The 15,627-nt window shown below is 46.3% G+C and overlaps 1 protein-coding gene across 1 annotated transcript; it reads right to left on the bottom strand.

Annotated features, from left to right (window-relative positions):
* Positions 1-13,743: 13,743 nt before the first annotated feature.
* LOC126961668 (60S ribosomal protein L13a-like) lies at positions 13,744-14,490 on the bottom strand. The gene has a single exon (XM_050802246.1). The coding sequence runs from the start codon at positions 14,372-14,374 to the stop codon at positions 13,829-13,831; it is 546 nt and encodes a 181-aa protein (XP_050658203.1). The 5' UTR covers positions 14,375-14,490; the 3' UTR covers positions 13,744-13,828.
* Positions 14,491-15,627: the final 1,137 nt, after the last annotated feature.

Here is a 15,627-nt window from a genome sequence, read left to right as displayed (position 1 = left end):
GGAACTACTGGTGCACACCACCATGCCCAGTTCTTTTTTAAATTTTTTGTGGAGATGGGGTCTCACCGTGTTGCCCAGGCTGGTTTTGAACTCCTGGGCTCAAGAGATTCTCCCACCTTGGCGCCCCAAAGTGCTGGAACTAAGCCACCATGGCTTAAGCCACCATGCCCGGCCCTGTGTGTGTTTTTATGTTTTCAACTTAGGTTCTTTCTTCTGTGTAATCTATCCAGCTTAGACCCATTCCCCTGAAGTTCCACTGAAATCCCTCTTCACTAGGCAACTGTACTTGAAGATGCTCCAAGTGCTAACAAGACTCTTTGAGACACTCAGATGATCCATATTCTTTGGCCTTCAGTACTCCCAAGATGCCCCCACGTTTGTTGGGGATATTTCTAACACCCTCCTTCTGTTCATTGAAGCACCCCCTCCTAGTCTACTCCATTTATCTTTTTTTTTTTTTTTTTTTTTTTGAGACAGAGTCTCGCTCTGTCGCCCAGGCTGGAGTGCAGTGGCGCAATCTCGGCTCACTGCAAGCTCCGCCTCCCGGGTTCACGCCATTCTCCTGCCTCAGCCTCCTGAGTAGCTGGGACTACAGGCGCCCGCCACCGCGCCCGGCTAATTTTTTGTATTTTTAGTAGAAACGGGGTTTCACCGTGGTCTCGATCTCCTGACCTTGTGATCCGCCCGCCTCGGCCTCCCAAAGTGCTGGGATTACAGGCGTGAGCCACCGCGCCCGGCATCCATTTATCTTGAAACATTCTCCCAGCCTTTGGCCCACCCAGAATCTGTTAATCACCCCTTGCCATCCTTTAATTATTTATTCATTGAGTGCTTCTTGTGTTATTCTGTATATCCTGGGCAGACAAAGATGAATAAGACCAGTCCCTGTCCTGGGAACGCAGTCATATTCTCCTTCCAGTTCCCAAGAGACCTCCATACATGTTGTCTGATCTAAGCCTTTAACCGGCCATTGAGATGGGCATCTCGCCTCATGTTTTACAGATGAAGAAACTGAATGGAAGAAGGCGAAATGACTTTCTGTAGGGAAATGGCAAAGCCAGGTTACTGTTGGGTTGGCTACGTGGTGACTACCCTCAGGAGCCTGCCCTCCAGCTGCTCAGACTCCGCAGCTCACCTACTCTCAGCCTCAGAAGCTTCACTTAAACATCAAGTGAAGAGTTGATGTCCTGTGGCAGCCTTGAGGAATCTGTGAGACACTCACCTGCATCTACCAGAGAAGCACTTACCAGCAGGGTTGTGGGCTTGCTTCATTTCCCCCCACTGCTTTTTTTTTTTTTTTTTTTTTGCCTTAGCTGTGGGCAGTTGGGGTTGGGAGAGCCAGTCCGTCAGTAAATACCTGCTGAGCAGCAGGCAGTGTGCTAGGCTCTGGGAGTCACCTTGAACTCACTTTCCCTATAGGTGGGAGGATATGAACACCAACAATTCTTTGAACAAGAAATTCTAATAGAGACCCTTTGGAACACGCTCATGTTTTTAACAAAGAGACACAGTGGGCAGTAGTGTGTATGTTTGTTTTTCTATTTTTAATTGTTCTATTTTTACAGTTAGGCTTCTGTCCAAGCCCAAGGTCTCTGTGGAAGCCCCTTTGGAACTAGGGCCCGAGGCCACAGCTGAAGGGCCCTGAAGGTGCAGGGCCCCAGGGGTGGAAGGGGGTTGGAACCTCAGACAAACACCCTGGCCACACTGTGGTGCTCTCCTCACCCCCAGGTGTCTGCTGAGTCACTGGCCACCCCACCCTCCCTCCAAGGGGCAGGGGGAGCTGCTTTTTAAAGTAGCTATTGTCTGCACTGGCAAAAACTGCTAGTGCTGAAAGCTCCAAAGGCAGAAAAACAGGGGTTCTGATCAGAAAATATATTATCCTTACTTACTTTTCAACTCTTTAGGGGAAGGAAGGTGCGGATCAGGAGACACCACACATGATTGTATCTTACATTTGGGGTGGCGTTACCCATTTTTCAGATTGGAATGAGTGGGTGTTATTGACTCCATAGAACTGCCTGTCCCAAAAGGAGTGGGTTCTCCACTCTCCCTTCTTCTTCCTTACTCTTTGTGTCCTGCTGTTTATGTCTAGTAATCACTAGGCAAGTAATCTTGGGAAAGTGTTTTAACTACATGGCCTTGCTTTCCCCATCCATAAAGCGTGGAGAATAACACTGCCCAACTCAAACGGCTGTGCTGAGCGTGGAATGAAGTAATTCACCTCTTTGTAAATTGCTAGACTCTAAACAAAAGTTAATTGTCTTCGCTCCACTTATTTATTCTTTTATGGTGTCGTTTGCTTCCAAACTCTCCCCAAGCATTGTGATTGGTAGCAGAGTGCCTGGCCCCGTGGAGGGCTTCATGCATGAAGACCGTGACTCCTAGTGGGGTCAAAGCATTAAACTAACACCTTGGTGATGCAGGGATTTATCCTCATCTCCAGTGAAGAAACAGTGGATGCTAGAGGAGGAAAGGAAGTGTCCTCCATAGAGGGGAAGAATGAGGGTGGGGGAGAAGTTCCCCTTTCAGATGCTTTTCCTTCTCCACCCCACCCCACCCCACACTGTTCCCTCATTCTCAACCTCCCCCACACTCATCCCCACCCTACCCTGACTCCCTATTCTCCGATCACAAACCCTCAACTCTCAAGATAACATACCGTTGAGATGAAAATGGTTGATATGGCTGGGAGCTGTAAAATGAGAGCACTAGATTCAACTCTGCAGAGAACACGCAGTGCGACACTTTCATTTTACAGAGAGGCAGCAGGGCCTGATGCATGACTTCGGCCAGTGTTTTACATTTTTAAAAGACAAGGAAGAATTCAATGTGAAGGTGTAATTAGAGTTTGGGATTTGGGCGTTCTAGGCTGGACAGAGTGGCTGGGGTGTGGGGTCCCATGCCCTCCCTTCTCCCCACCTCTCCACCGAGCTGAGATCTTATCTATCCAGGAGACTCTTTGGAAATGGAATTCTTCAGGGCTTTTATCTCTGTCCTTCTACCTCCCTTTAAAACATACAGCATTGCTTTCATGTTTGAACAATAAGATAATTCAGTTAAAATAGAGCTACAATTCTTCTCTGACTCAACTGCCCCCATAAAAAGCAACTAAAATATCCAAGACTTTGCTCAAATAGAATCTGTCTTTGGAGCCTTTCCCCCCTATTTCCTGACAGACAATGGTCATAGCTTCTGTATCTGCTTCCACACTTTCCTGTGGCATCTCCCCTTCTAGACTTGGGCCCAAAGCCTCTTGGCATAAGAGGCTCATTTCATGTACCTGGCACATCCTGAACTCTCAATACTGTAGGATGAATCAATCAAAGAAGTGGATCAGTAACATCAGCAATCCTGAGTTTAATCTTGAGATGCTACATATGGAAAGCTCTTTTCTTGAGACAGAGTCTCAAAATGTGGAGATGATGTTTTTCTTCCATATCAGGGTGAGGAAACATTTATGTTGCCTATTTTAGTTTCTAAAGAGTTTTCCAAGCTGGGTGCGGTGGCTCATGCCTGTAAACCCAGCACTTTTGGAGGTTGGTGTGGGCCCAGGATGGAGTGCAGTGGTGTGATCTCGGCTCACTGCAACCTCTGCCTCTGGGGTTCAAGTGATTCCCCTGCCCCAACCTCCCAGGTAGCTGGGACTACAGGCGTGTATCACCAAGCCCAGCTAATTTTTGCATTTTTAATAGAGACGGGTTTTCACCACGTTGGCCAGGCTGGTCTCGAGCTTCTGACCTCAAATGATTCGCCTGCCTCCCCCTCCCAAAATGCTGGGGTTACAGGTGTGAGCCGCCACACCCAGCCTGGAAAGCTCTTTAGAAACTAAAGTAGGCAGACCAGGCACAGTGGTTCATGCCTGTAATCCCAGCACTTTGGATGGCCAAGGTGGGCAGATCACGAGGTCAGGAGATCCAGACCATCCTAGCTAACATGGTGAAACCCTGTCTCTACTAAAAATACAAAAAATTAGCCGGGCACAGTGGCGCATGCCTGTAGTCCCAGCTACCCAGGAGACTAAGGCAGGAGAATCACTTGAACCCGGGGGCGGAGGCTGCAGTGAGCCAAGATTGCACCACTACATTCCAGCCTGGGTGACAGAGCGAGACTTCATCTTAAAAAAAAAAAAAAAAAAGAAGGAAAAAGAGAAACTAAAGTAGGCAACATAAATGTTTCTTCACCCTGATATGGAAGGAAAGCACCTATCTCCAACCACCAGAAGCATAAAGATTTCCCTCCCAAACATCCAGCTAGTTCACTCAACATGTATTTCAGGATGCCTGCGAGTTACAGGAATAAGTCGCCCCTATGAGGCACAGCAATAAGTCATCCCTAAGAAAGCTGCCTTCTTCAGCTGGATGTGGTGGCTCACGCCTGTAATCCCAACATTTTCGGACACCGAGGTGGGTGGATCACTTTAGTTCAGGAGTTCAAGTCCAGCCTGACCAACATGGTGAAACCCCACCTCTACTAAAAATACAAAAAATTAGCCGGGCGTGGTGGTGCGTGCCTGTAGTCCCAGCTACTCGGGAGGCTGAGGAAGGAGAATCACTTGAACCTGGGAGGTAAAGGTTGCATTGGGCCGAGATTGCGCCACTGCACTCCAGCCTAAGCAACAGAGTGAAATTCTGTCTAAAAAAAAAAGAAAGAAAGAAAAGAAAAAAGAAAGCTGCCTTCTTCAAGGCCTTCTCTTCCCTTGTTCTTAGTCACCCTCAGAACATCTTCTTTTCCAGTTCTTCTGTACCTGAGTGATGAATACAATGTCTCGTTTATTAGCTTAGAGACCAATAGAAAACAATATTCTCTACCTTTTCAGAAAGACTGGGGAAACTAGTCTTTTTTTGCCCTGCTCGGAGACCTGGCATCTGAGGTTTGCCTACTGTTTGGGAGAGGAACACAGGGACACTGAGGAGGCAGAGGAGAGAATGGCTAAGCCCCTGGGCTCCGCCCCGCAGGGGCCTCTGGCCCCATGTGCTGCTGGCCCTACCACCCCTTCACCAAGTCACTCCACTCTTGACCCTGTACCCTCCCCCAGCAGTCTGCAAAGCAATTTAGTTAAGAGTGCCCTAAGTGGAAAGAAAGCAGCCAAATGCCAAAATCATCCCTTTTCCCAGCATTATTTGGTTCGGGTGAGGTCAGGTGTAGCAAGTAGTCAGTTGTGAGGCAAGATTTAGGGAGCACAGGAAGGCTCAGGCTCAAAAATAAATTCCACGTGAATGCCTGAACTGTTGGTGACTAATTCATCCCTTTATTCACTAAACAAATATTTATCCAGAACTCTTCACAGACAACCCCTCCCCCCAACTAAATAGAAATGGTGTCTATCCTCAAGTTGATCACAATGCAGCAGAAAATTCTAATTTAAATGTAAATCACCCAATGCCAGGTGGCGCTCCTGGAATCATAGGAAGAGCTCTGTTTTGGATCCTGGGTTGTTGACCTTAAAGTCCAGCCCTCCAAATCCAGCCGATGACCTGAGACAAGTTACTTAACTTGTTACAACCTGTTTTCTCATATGTCTAAAAGCTGTGATGATAGTAATAGCTTACCCTTGTTGTAAGAGTTCTACAAACACATGTGACTCAGGAGAGGTACTGAGAGCTTCTAGTAAGAAGTCAACAAAGTATTATGGGAGTACAAAGGTAGTAACAATTTACCTCTCCCTCCAGGCGCTGAGAGGGTGGCATCTGAAATGGATCTTGAAGGACACGTAGGATTTGGCCAGGTGGAAAAGACAGGAGATAAATATCAGGCAAAGGGAACAGTATATGCGAACTACTGAAGCAAGAAACAACATAATTTTTTTTTTTTTTTAAGACAGGGTCTCACTCTGTTGTCCAGGCTGGAGTACAGTGACACAATCACAGCTCACTGCAGCCTTGACCTCCCTGGGCTCAGGTAATCCTCCCACCTTAGCCTCCCGAGTAGCTGGGACTATAGGCACACACCACCATAATCAGGTAAATTTTGTATTTCTTGTAGAGATGGGTTTCACATAATGTATTCTTAGAACTTGAGAGATTCAGTCTTGAAATGACAAGAAATGTCCAAGGGTGAGGGGAATTCATCGCCTTGTCCCTGTTCCCTATGTAGCCTCGAAGTTCACTCCTCCACTCCTTCACTTGCAAATTCTGTTCTGTCTTCCCTCCCTCCCTCCCTCCCTCCCTCCCTCCCTCCCTTCCTTCCTTCCTTCCTTCCTTCCTCCCTCCCTCCCTTTCTCTCTCTTTCTTTTTTTCCCAAAGTACTTACTGTATAATATCAATGTAATAGAAATGTACTTATTTTGTTGACAGTCCTCAGCACCCTCATCCTCCTTCCCCCACCCCCATACATAGATGGGAAACAGCTCCCAGAGGAGAGGAATTTGTGTCTGTTTTCTTTACTGACATATTCCCAATGACTCACACACTGCCTGGCACAGAACAAAACAAGTCATTTAATTCATTTAACACATATTTGGTGCCTACCAAGCACTGGCTTGACACTGGGGCTCTGATGTTGAACAAGATGGGGTCTTGAAGTGTTAGGACCTCCTGAGGGGTCTCCTGGCCATTCTGTGAAGGCTTTATTTAGAAAGACCCCGCCCGCAGGAGCTTTGGCTGTTTCTTTAGTCTTTCTTTTCCCACTCCCTAAATACTTACAAAATGTAAATCCTTAAAAAAAAAAAAAAAAAAAAAAAGGTAAATCCTTACTGGATTGAGCCTACTTCCAGTAAGTCTCTTCCCTTTGTGGGTTTATTGTGTGTCTGGTGCTGGGGGAGGTGACTTTGGGAGTCCCATGAGACTGCCAGGTGCCTGGGGGAGAAGATGTTGAAAGGACAGGGTAGGGGTTCAGGAATGGAGGCGCCCAGAGACAAGTAGCCTCTTTCACAACCAGGCCTGGGGCTGTTCCTGTGATTGGGTGTCTCAGCCAAGAATGTCCCCAGAATTCCAAGTCATTTTTAGATGCAGCTTTCTTCTCCTGTGTTCAATGGCCTTCACTAAAGAAGGTTTAAGAGAAGGGGGTTTTCGTGGGTAGCTGTGCTTTGGGGCCTGAGATAAGGGGAAAGAGGATCAAACCTTTCTTCGGTGTTTTTTCTTTTTGTTTTATGAAATAGCACAAAATATATAAAAGAATAATTAACAGCAGAACAGGCCAGGCGCGGTGGCTCAAGCCTGTAATCCCAGCACTTTGGGAGGCCGAGACGGGCGGATCACGAAGTCAGGAGATCGAGACCATCCTGGCTAAACCGATGAAACCCCGTCTCTACTAAAAAATACAAAAAACTAGCCGGGCGAGGTGGCGGGCGCCTGTAGTCCCAGCTACTAGGGAGGCTGAGGCAGGAGAATGGCGTGAACCCGGGAGGCGGAGCTTGCAGTGAGCTGAGATCTGGCCACTGCACTCCAGCCTGGGCGACAGAGCGAGACTCCATCTCAAAAAAAAAAAAAAAAAAAAAAAAAAAAAAAATTAACAGCAGAACAACTCATTTGCCAGTTAAATATCCATTTACTTAGTTTTGGAAAACAAATGCTGGCTGAGTGTGGTGGCTCACGCCTGTAATTCCAGCACTTTGGAAGGCTGAGGTGAGCAGATCACATGAGCTTAGGAGTTCAAGACTGGCCTGGGCAACACAGTGAAACCCCGTCTCTATAAAAACACAAAAATTAGCGAGGTGCAGTGGTGCATGCCAGTAGTCCCAGCTACTTGGGAGGCTATGGCAAGAGACAGAGGTTGCAGTGAGCCAAAGTCATGCCACTGCACTCTAGCCTGGGTGACAAGATAGAAACCCTGTCTCAAAGAAAAAAAAAAAAGAAGAAGAAGAAGAAAAGAAAGAAAGAAAAGAGGCTGGGCACGGTGGCTTATGCCTATAATCCCAGCACTTTGGGAGGTCAAGATGGACAGATCACTTGAGGTCAGGAGTTCGAGACCAGCCTGGCCAACAAGGTGAAACCCTGTCTCTACTGAAAATACAAAAGCATCAGACGGATGCGGTGGCATGCAACTTAATCCCAACTACTCGGGATGCTGATGCAGGAGAATCGCTTGAACCGGGGGGGTGGAAGTTGCAGTGATCCGAGATCGCACCACTACACTCCAGCATGGGTTACAGAGCAAGACTCTGTCTCAAAAAAAAAAAAAAAAAGAAAAAGAAAAAAAGGAAAGAAATTCTAACATTGTGCTTTACTTGCCTTTTTAAAGCTTTTAAAGCAATAAATAATTATACAACTTAACAAGAAATAACATCAAGAAAAATATTAGAAGACAAGCCACAAACTGTAGAGAGATATTTGCATGCTTATGACAGATAAAAGAATTATCGGCCGGGCGCGGTGGCTCAAGCCTGTAATCCCAGCACTTTGGGAGGCCGAGGCGGGTGGATCACGAGGTCAGGAGATCGAGACTATCCTGGCTAACATGGTGAAACCCCGTCTCTACTAAAAATACAAAAAACTAGCCGGGCGCGGTTGTGGGCGCCTGTAGTCTCAGCTACTTGGGAGGCTGAGGCGGGAGAATGGCGTGAACCCAGGAGGCGGAGCTTGCAGTGAGCCGAGATCACGCCACTGCACTCCAGCCTGGGAGACACAGCGAGACTCCGTCTCAAAAAAAAAAAAAAAAAAAAAAAAAAAAATTATCATCCAGAATACATAAATAACTCTATGAGTTGATGCAGGATTTTTCTCGACCCCCTCATCAGACTTTCAACAGGAGCGTGGCCACCTTGGGTGCCTGCAGGAACAGGCTCTGTGCAGACCCTGTGGTGTTGCCCAGGTGGGGGTGCCTGTGACCCCCAAAGCTCCAGAGGACATGTTACGATGCCCTCTTAGCTTCACTGTCTGTGGACAGCAGTGTGTTATCAGCTCAGTGAGCCCCAGCCATCCGTGTGAGATGGCTGCCCTCTGCCAGCGGGGGCAGAAGGCCCGGATGACAGCCTTTTTTTGGTACCCCCTCTTGGTGGGCCTCAAACTCTTGTCCGCATCCAGAAAGAATAAGGTTGCATGGACACTTGAAGGATGGTGGAGGTGGAGAATTTTATTTAGCGATGGAAATGGCTTTCAGTGGAGAGGGGAGCTGGAGAGGGGGTGGAATAGGCAGGTAATCCCCTGAAGTCCAGCCATCTCCAGCCAGCTCTTCCCTGAAGTCAAGTCACCTCTCTCTAGTCAAGCCACTTCTACCCCTCTACGACTGAGTCTGGGGTCTTTATGGGCACAGGATGCGGGGTAGGGTGGGCTATAGGTAGTTTTGGAAAAGGCAACATATGATTGGTAAAAGGACATTATTCAGAAAGAACCAATCGGAAGAGAGTGGGCAAACAGAGATGGAAGTTCTCACTTTGGGCTTCAGGTTTCAGGCTTTTTGGCTCAAAGGTGGGGTTTTGCTGGGGACCTGCCCCATCTGCGTAGAATTTCTCTGCCTCCAGTCTCTATCAAGATCAATAAGAAAGAGACAAACCATTCTGGTTGCTTTGTAGCAACCACAAATTTGGAGGACTCTGAGCCTTCCCCTTCCCTCTCCTGTCCTCTCACTCCCTCTCTGCTGCTCCCAACAGAAATTCACAGTTAGGCAGATGTGAGGAACATGAGCAGGGAAGAGGAGTCTTGAAGAGAAACTCTCCCAGTTTTTTTCTCCTTGACCTGCTCCCAATCCTCCTCTAACAAAACTCAAACAAGATGAGAAAAGGTACCTTGGAGATCTGAAACACCTCCTCTTTTTTCTCTTTTCCCATTTGTTTTCTAACAGGAAAAAACATGCTCGGTTTATCTTTTTTTTTTTGGAGATAGAGTCTCCCTCTGTCACCCAGGTTGGAGTGAAGTGGCACGATCTTGGCTCACTGAAACCTCCACCTCCTGGGTTCAAGTGATTCTCCTGCCTCAGCCTTCCAAGTAGCTGGGATTACAGGCACACACTGCCACACTCAGCTAATTTTTGTATTTTTAGCAGAGATGGGGTTTCACCATGTTGACCAAGCTGGTCTCAAACTCCTGGTCTCAAGTGATCTGCGTGCCTCAGCCTCCCAAAGTGCTGGGATTACAGGGATGAGCCACCACACCTGACCTTGGTTTTTCTTTTATGTGACCATGTGAAGGAGAAGGGGCCTTCATAACTATTGCAAATATTTTCTTTAACTTCTCAACCTTCATGAGGGAGGCATCAGTATTTCCACCGTACTAGTGAAAAATCTAAGCCCAGAAGGAGTAAATAACTTTTGAAGGTCACACAGGTAGCAAGCAGAGAAATAACATTTGAACCCACAACTGTAAGATTTCAAAGCTCAAGCTTTTCCCCCTAAACCACAAATCCAAGCTCATGATTGCACCTCAACTTCCAGAAGTGAGTGTGAGACTTGGAGCAGTGGCTCATGCCTGTAATCACAGCACTTTGGGAGGCCAAGGTGGGAGGATCGCTGATGTCCAGGAGTTCAAGACCAGCCTGAGTAACATAGTGAGACTTCATCTCTAGAAAAAATAAAAAATTAGCTGGGTGTGGTGGCATGCACTTGGTAGTACCAGCTACTCAGGAGGCTGAGGTGGGAGGATCATCTGAGCTCGGAGGTTGAGACTGCAGTGAGCTGTGATCATGCCACTGCCCTCCAGCCTGTTTGAAGAGTGAGACATCTTCAAACAAACAAACAAACAAACAAACAAGAGAAACCTTTAGGGGCTGATGAAGTTACTGGATGCTGAGAAGCCACCAGTTCTAATTGAAGTGCAGAGAAATCTGTTCTTTTCTTTTCCGGTGTTGTACATGTAGCCCTCCTAGCTAGTGGTCACGTGAGACAGTGTTTAAGCGCAGACTTAGGAGTTTTGCAGAGTCCAAATTCAAATTCCCGCTTTGCTTCCTAGCAGCTGTGCAATCTTAAACAGTTTGCTTAGCCTTTCTAAGCCTCCTGTTTGCAAAGTGGGTCTGATAGCTAGGTTATGGGGCTGTTGAAAGTTTATTTTTTATTTCTGTTTTTTTAATTATTTTTATTGTTTGAGTCTCACTTTGTTGCCCAGGGCTGGAGTGCAGTGGTGCAATCCTGGCTCACTGCAACCTCCGCCTTCCATGTTCAAGCAATTCTCCTGCCTCAGCCTCCCAAACAGCTGGGATTACAGGCGCCTGCCACCATACCTGGCTAATTTTTTTTTTTTTTTTTTTTTCTAGGATAGACAGGCTTCCACCATGTTGACCAGGCTGGTCTCAAACTCCTGACCTCAAGTAATCCACCCACCTCAGTCTCCCAAATTGCAAGCTTAAATAAGATAATGTATGTAGTGCTCAGCCCAGGGACTGGCATGCAGTAAACCCTGGTAGCTCTTCTTATCTTATAGGATTATTATTTGGCAGATAGGAATTATTCGATGGCAGAAGTTCACTGATTTATTCAACAACTAGTTATTGAACACCATCTATGTCAACAGGCATCATTTTTGGGCCCTTAGTGCGCATCAGTGAACACAGTGACCCAGATCTCTGCTCTTCTGGAGCTGAATTCTGGAGCAGGGAGACAGACAATAGGCACATTAAATAAGTCAATTACATGGTGTATTGAAATGTGGTATGTCTCCTGGGGAAAAAAAATTAAGAGAAGTTTAGGGGACTATCCAAGTCACATATTTCATTATGAACCCTAATCTAATCTGAAATCGTATCAGTGAATGCTGACCCTGGTAGTAGATTTGGTTGGAAACTGATGCTGGTCTTGAAGCCTGACTTTTTTTTTTTTTTTGATGGAATCTAGCTCCCCAAGTGCTGGGATTACAGGCTTGAGCCACCACGCATGACCTATGTGTTGTATTTTAACTTTTGAGATCTTGAGGTTGGTCCGTGTTATTAGTTATAAATCTAGTTTATTAGTACTCTTCTCTAAAAGCAACCAGTTGATTTCTGTCCCCTAGGACACATCTGGAAGGCTAGCAAGATATATTATTCCACACTGTGTTTCTCTGATGGATTCTTCAGCTCATTTGTCAAACTGTCAACTCTCTGAGATCAAAATGCCAGTAAATTAGGTAAAATTTGCTGAGATGGGAACAAGAGCTACTTGAAGAAACTGAATAACAAACAAAGCTATTTGAGAACTAGGTAAGAGAAGTGGGGAAGAGTTTACTTCTTCATAGAATTTTTTTCTCTTTTGAAAACATTTTCTTCTTCCCTTAAATAAGCCTATAAAATATTTGTATAATTTTTTGTTCATTTTTATTCTTCTTTTTGTTTTTTTTTTTTTGAGACAGGGTCTTGCTCTGTCACCCAGGCTGGAGTGCAGTGGCACGATCATGGCTCACTGCAGCCTCAAACTCCTGGACTCAAGGGATCCTCCCACCTCAGGCATGCACCACCACACAAGGTTGATTTTTAAATTTTAATTGTTATAGAGATTGGGTCTGCCTATGTTACCCAGGCTGGTCTGGAACTCCTGGGCTCTAGTGATTCATCCACCTCAGCCTCTCAAAGTGCTAGGATTACAGGTACTTGCCATTATGCCCAACTATCTTCATGGAATTTTTTACCTCAATCTCCTGGACTTTTTTTTCTCCTTCCCATCACTGCAGAAGCAAACAGTATTTCAAATATTTCCACCATCAGTTTGTCAAGTTCTAGAACTTCACAAAAATAGAATCACATAGCATGGGCTTTTTGGTGTTATGCTTCTTTCACTCAGCATGATGTTTTTTGAGATTCCTTTGTGTTGTTGCATGTGTCAGAGTTTACTTCTTTTTATTGCTGCATAATATTTAGTTTTGTAAATAGAGCACAGTTTGTTTCTATACCCTTCTCTTAATGAACATGTGGATTGTTTCTAGTTTTTAACTATTATGAACATTACTGTATGAACGTTTATGTGGACATATATTTTCATTTCACTTGGATAATTATCTAGGAGAAGGATTACTGGGCCATATGCTAAATGTATGTTTAACTATAAGGTACTCCAACTGTCGTACAAGTGGCTGTCCCCTTTTGCATTCCCACTAGCAATGAATAAGAGTTCTAGTGGCTCCACATCTTTGTCAACACTTGGTATTGTCAGTCTTTTTAATTTATATCCATTCTTGTTGATATATAGTGGTATCTCACTGACTTTTTTTTTTTTTTTTTGACATGGAGTCTTTTTCTATTGCCCAGGCTGGAGTACAGTGGTGCAGCTTTGATCTCCTGGTCCACCTCAGCCTTCAAGTAGTTGAGACCACAGGGATGCACACCACCATGCTCAGCTATATTACTGACTTTTTCCCCACTAAAACCTTTTTATTAGTTAAAACGAATTTTAGGCTGGGCATGGTGGCTCATGCCTGTAATCTCAACACTTTGGGGAGCCAACGCAGGAGGATTGCTTGAGTCCATGAGTTCGAGACCAGCCTGGAGACTTAGTAAAACCCATCTCCACAAAAAAATGTAAAAAGTAGCTGTGTGTGGTGGTGCCTGTCTGTGGTCCCAGCGACTCAGGAGGCTTAAGTTAGAGGATCTCTTGAGCCCAGGAGGTCGAGGCTGCCGTAAGCTGTGATCACACCACTTATAAAACTTTTAAACCTAATCTCAAAAAAAACTTAAAAATTAAAACATTTTAAAAACTAGGTTTAAAAGTTTTATAATGGCTGGGCATGGTGGCTCACACCTGTAATCCCAATACTTTCAGAGGCTGGGTAGATCACTTGAGCCCAGGGGTTGGAGGCTTTGAGCCCAGCCATATCTTTTTTTTTCTTTCTTTCTTTTTTCTTTTTTTTTTTTTTTGGAATTTAACATTCTTTATTGGGCTCAGACCAGGAGTCCATGGGTCTTGTGGACTTCTGCATTTGTCAGTTTTCTTCTCCATGTTCTTCTCGGCCTGTTTCCGTAGCCTCATGCCTTGTTTCTTCTTCCGGTAGTGGATCTAGGCCTTTTCCTTCCTCTTCTCCAAGGTAGCTGCCACTGCCTGGTACTTCCAGCCAACCTCATGTACCAGGCGCCCCAGATAGGGAAACTTTCTTGTAGGCTTCAGACGCACGACCTTGACAGCAGCAAGAACCATCATCCACTTTTTCTTGTCGTAGGGTGGTGGGATGCTGTCAAACACCTCGAGGCGGTCCGACATGGTCAAACACCTGGAGGCGGTCCAGAGAGGCCTGGCCTCCCTGGCCTTGTGGGGCCGCATGCCTCCCACGGTCCGCCAGAAGATGCAGCTTGGGGCCCGGAGGTGGTAGAGGCCTCGTGAGGGGTTGGTGTTCATCCGCTTGCGGAGGAAAGCCAAGTACTTCAACTTGTTTCTGTAGACATTGCCAGAAATGTTGATGCCCTCGCAGCGTACGACCACCACCTTCCAGCCCAGCATTACCTCCTTAGCCACGATGGCTACCAGGAGGCCCAGGAGATGGCCTCGACCATCGAGGACTAGGACCTGCACCTCCGCCATCTTCGGCAACCGCCTGGGAAAGCACATCTTTTTATTTTTCTAATCATTAGCAGATAAGGAAAGTGTCACAGGCACAGGCACTGGTACTAGTAACAATAGTTAATACTTCTATGACATGTGTTGTCACTTAAAAATAGTATTAAGGGCCGGGCCCGGTGGCTCATGCCTGTAATCCCAGCACTTTGGGAGGCCGAGGTAGGTGGATTACCTGAGGTCAGGATTTCGAGACCAGTCTGGCTGACACGGTGAAATCCCTTCTCTACTAACAATACAAAATTAGGCCGGGTGCGGTGGCTCACGGCTGTAATCCCAGCACTTTGGGAAGCTGAGGCGGGAGGATCGCCTGAGGTCAGGAGTTTGAGACCAGCCTGTCCAACATGGTGAAACCCCGTCTCTACTAAAAATACAAACACTAGCCGGGCATGGTGGCAGGCGCCTGTAAAAAAAAAAAAAAGAAAAAAAAAAATGAGTCGGTTATGGTGGCACATGCCTGTAATCCCAGCTACTTAGGAGGCTGAGGGAGGAGAAAGGCTTGAATCCGGAAGGTGGATATTGCGGTGAGCCGAGATCGTGCCGTTGCACTCCATCCTGGGCAACAAGAACGAAACTCCGTCTCAAAAATAAATAAATAATAAAATAATACACACACATGTTGTTCAGGCTGGTCTTGAAGTCCTGGACTCAAGTGAACCTCCTTCTTTAGCCTCCCGAGTAGCTGGGATTATAGGCATGCCTCCATGCCCAGCTATGTAAGAGATCTTAGAAAGCATGGGAGCAGAGCCAGGGTCCTAGCATTGGAGGCTCGAGTGTTTGCCATTCGCCCATTCTGTCTCCCTGCACTTGGGTGCTCCCTCAGTTTGGACACTGCCACCCTTTGACATCTCCAGATAATAGGGGAGTTCCCAGGATGATTCCCACAGGTAGCAGTTGTGCTTCCAGGGAATTGCATCCCATTCTTTTGGCTCTCTGCATCACTCACCAAATTATATCCCTAACATTTTTTTTTAAATTTCTTTTTTAGAGACAGGATCTAGCTCTGTTGCCCAGGCTGGAGTGCAGTGGGGTGATCACAGCCCCACTGCAGTCTTGAACTCCTCTGCTCAAGCAATACTCCAGCCTCAGCCTCCAGAATAGCTAGGACTACAGGTGTGTACCACCATGCCCAGCTAATTAAAACTTTTTTTTTTTTTGTAGATACAGAATCTCGTTATGTTGCTCTGACTGGTCTCAACATCCTGGCCTCAAGTGATCCTCCTGCCTCGGTTTCCCAAAGGGCTGGT

The sequence above is a fragment of the Macaca thibetana genome, chromosome 8, assembly GCF_024542745.1.
Source record: "Macaca thibetana thibetana isolate TM-01 chromosome 8, ASM2454274v1, whole genome shotgun sequence".
NCBI classification, from domain to species: domain Eukaryota; kingdom Metazoa; phylum Chordata; class Mammalia; order Primates; family Cercopithecidae; genus Macaca; species Macaca thibetana.
The sequence above is the reverse complement of the archived record's forward strand: the minus strand, read 5'-3'. Positions and strand labels throughout refer to the sequence as shown.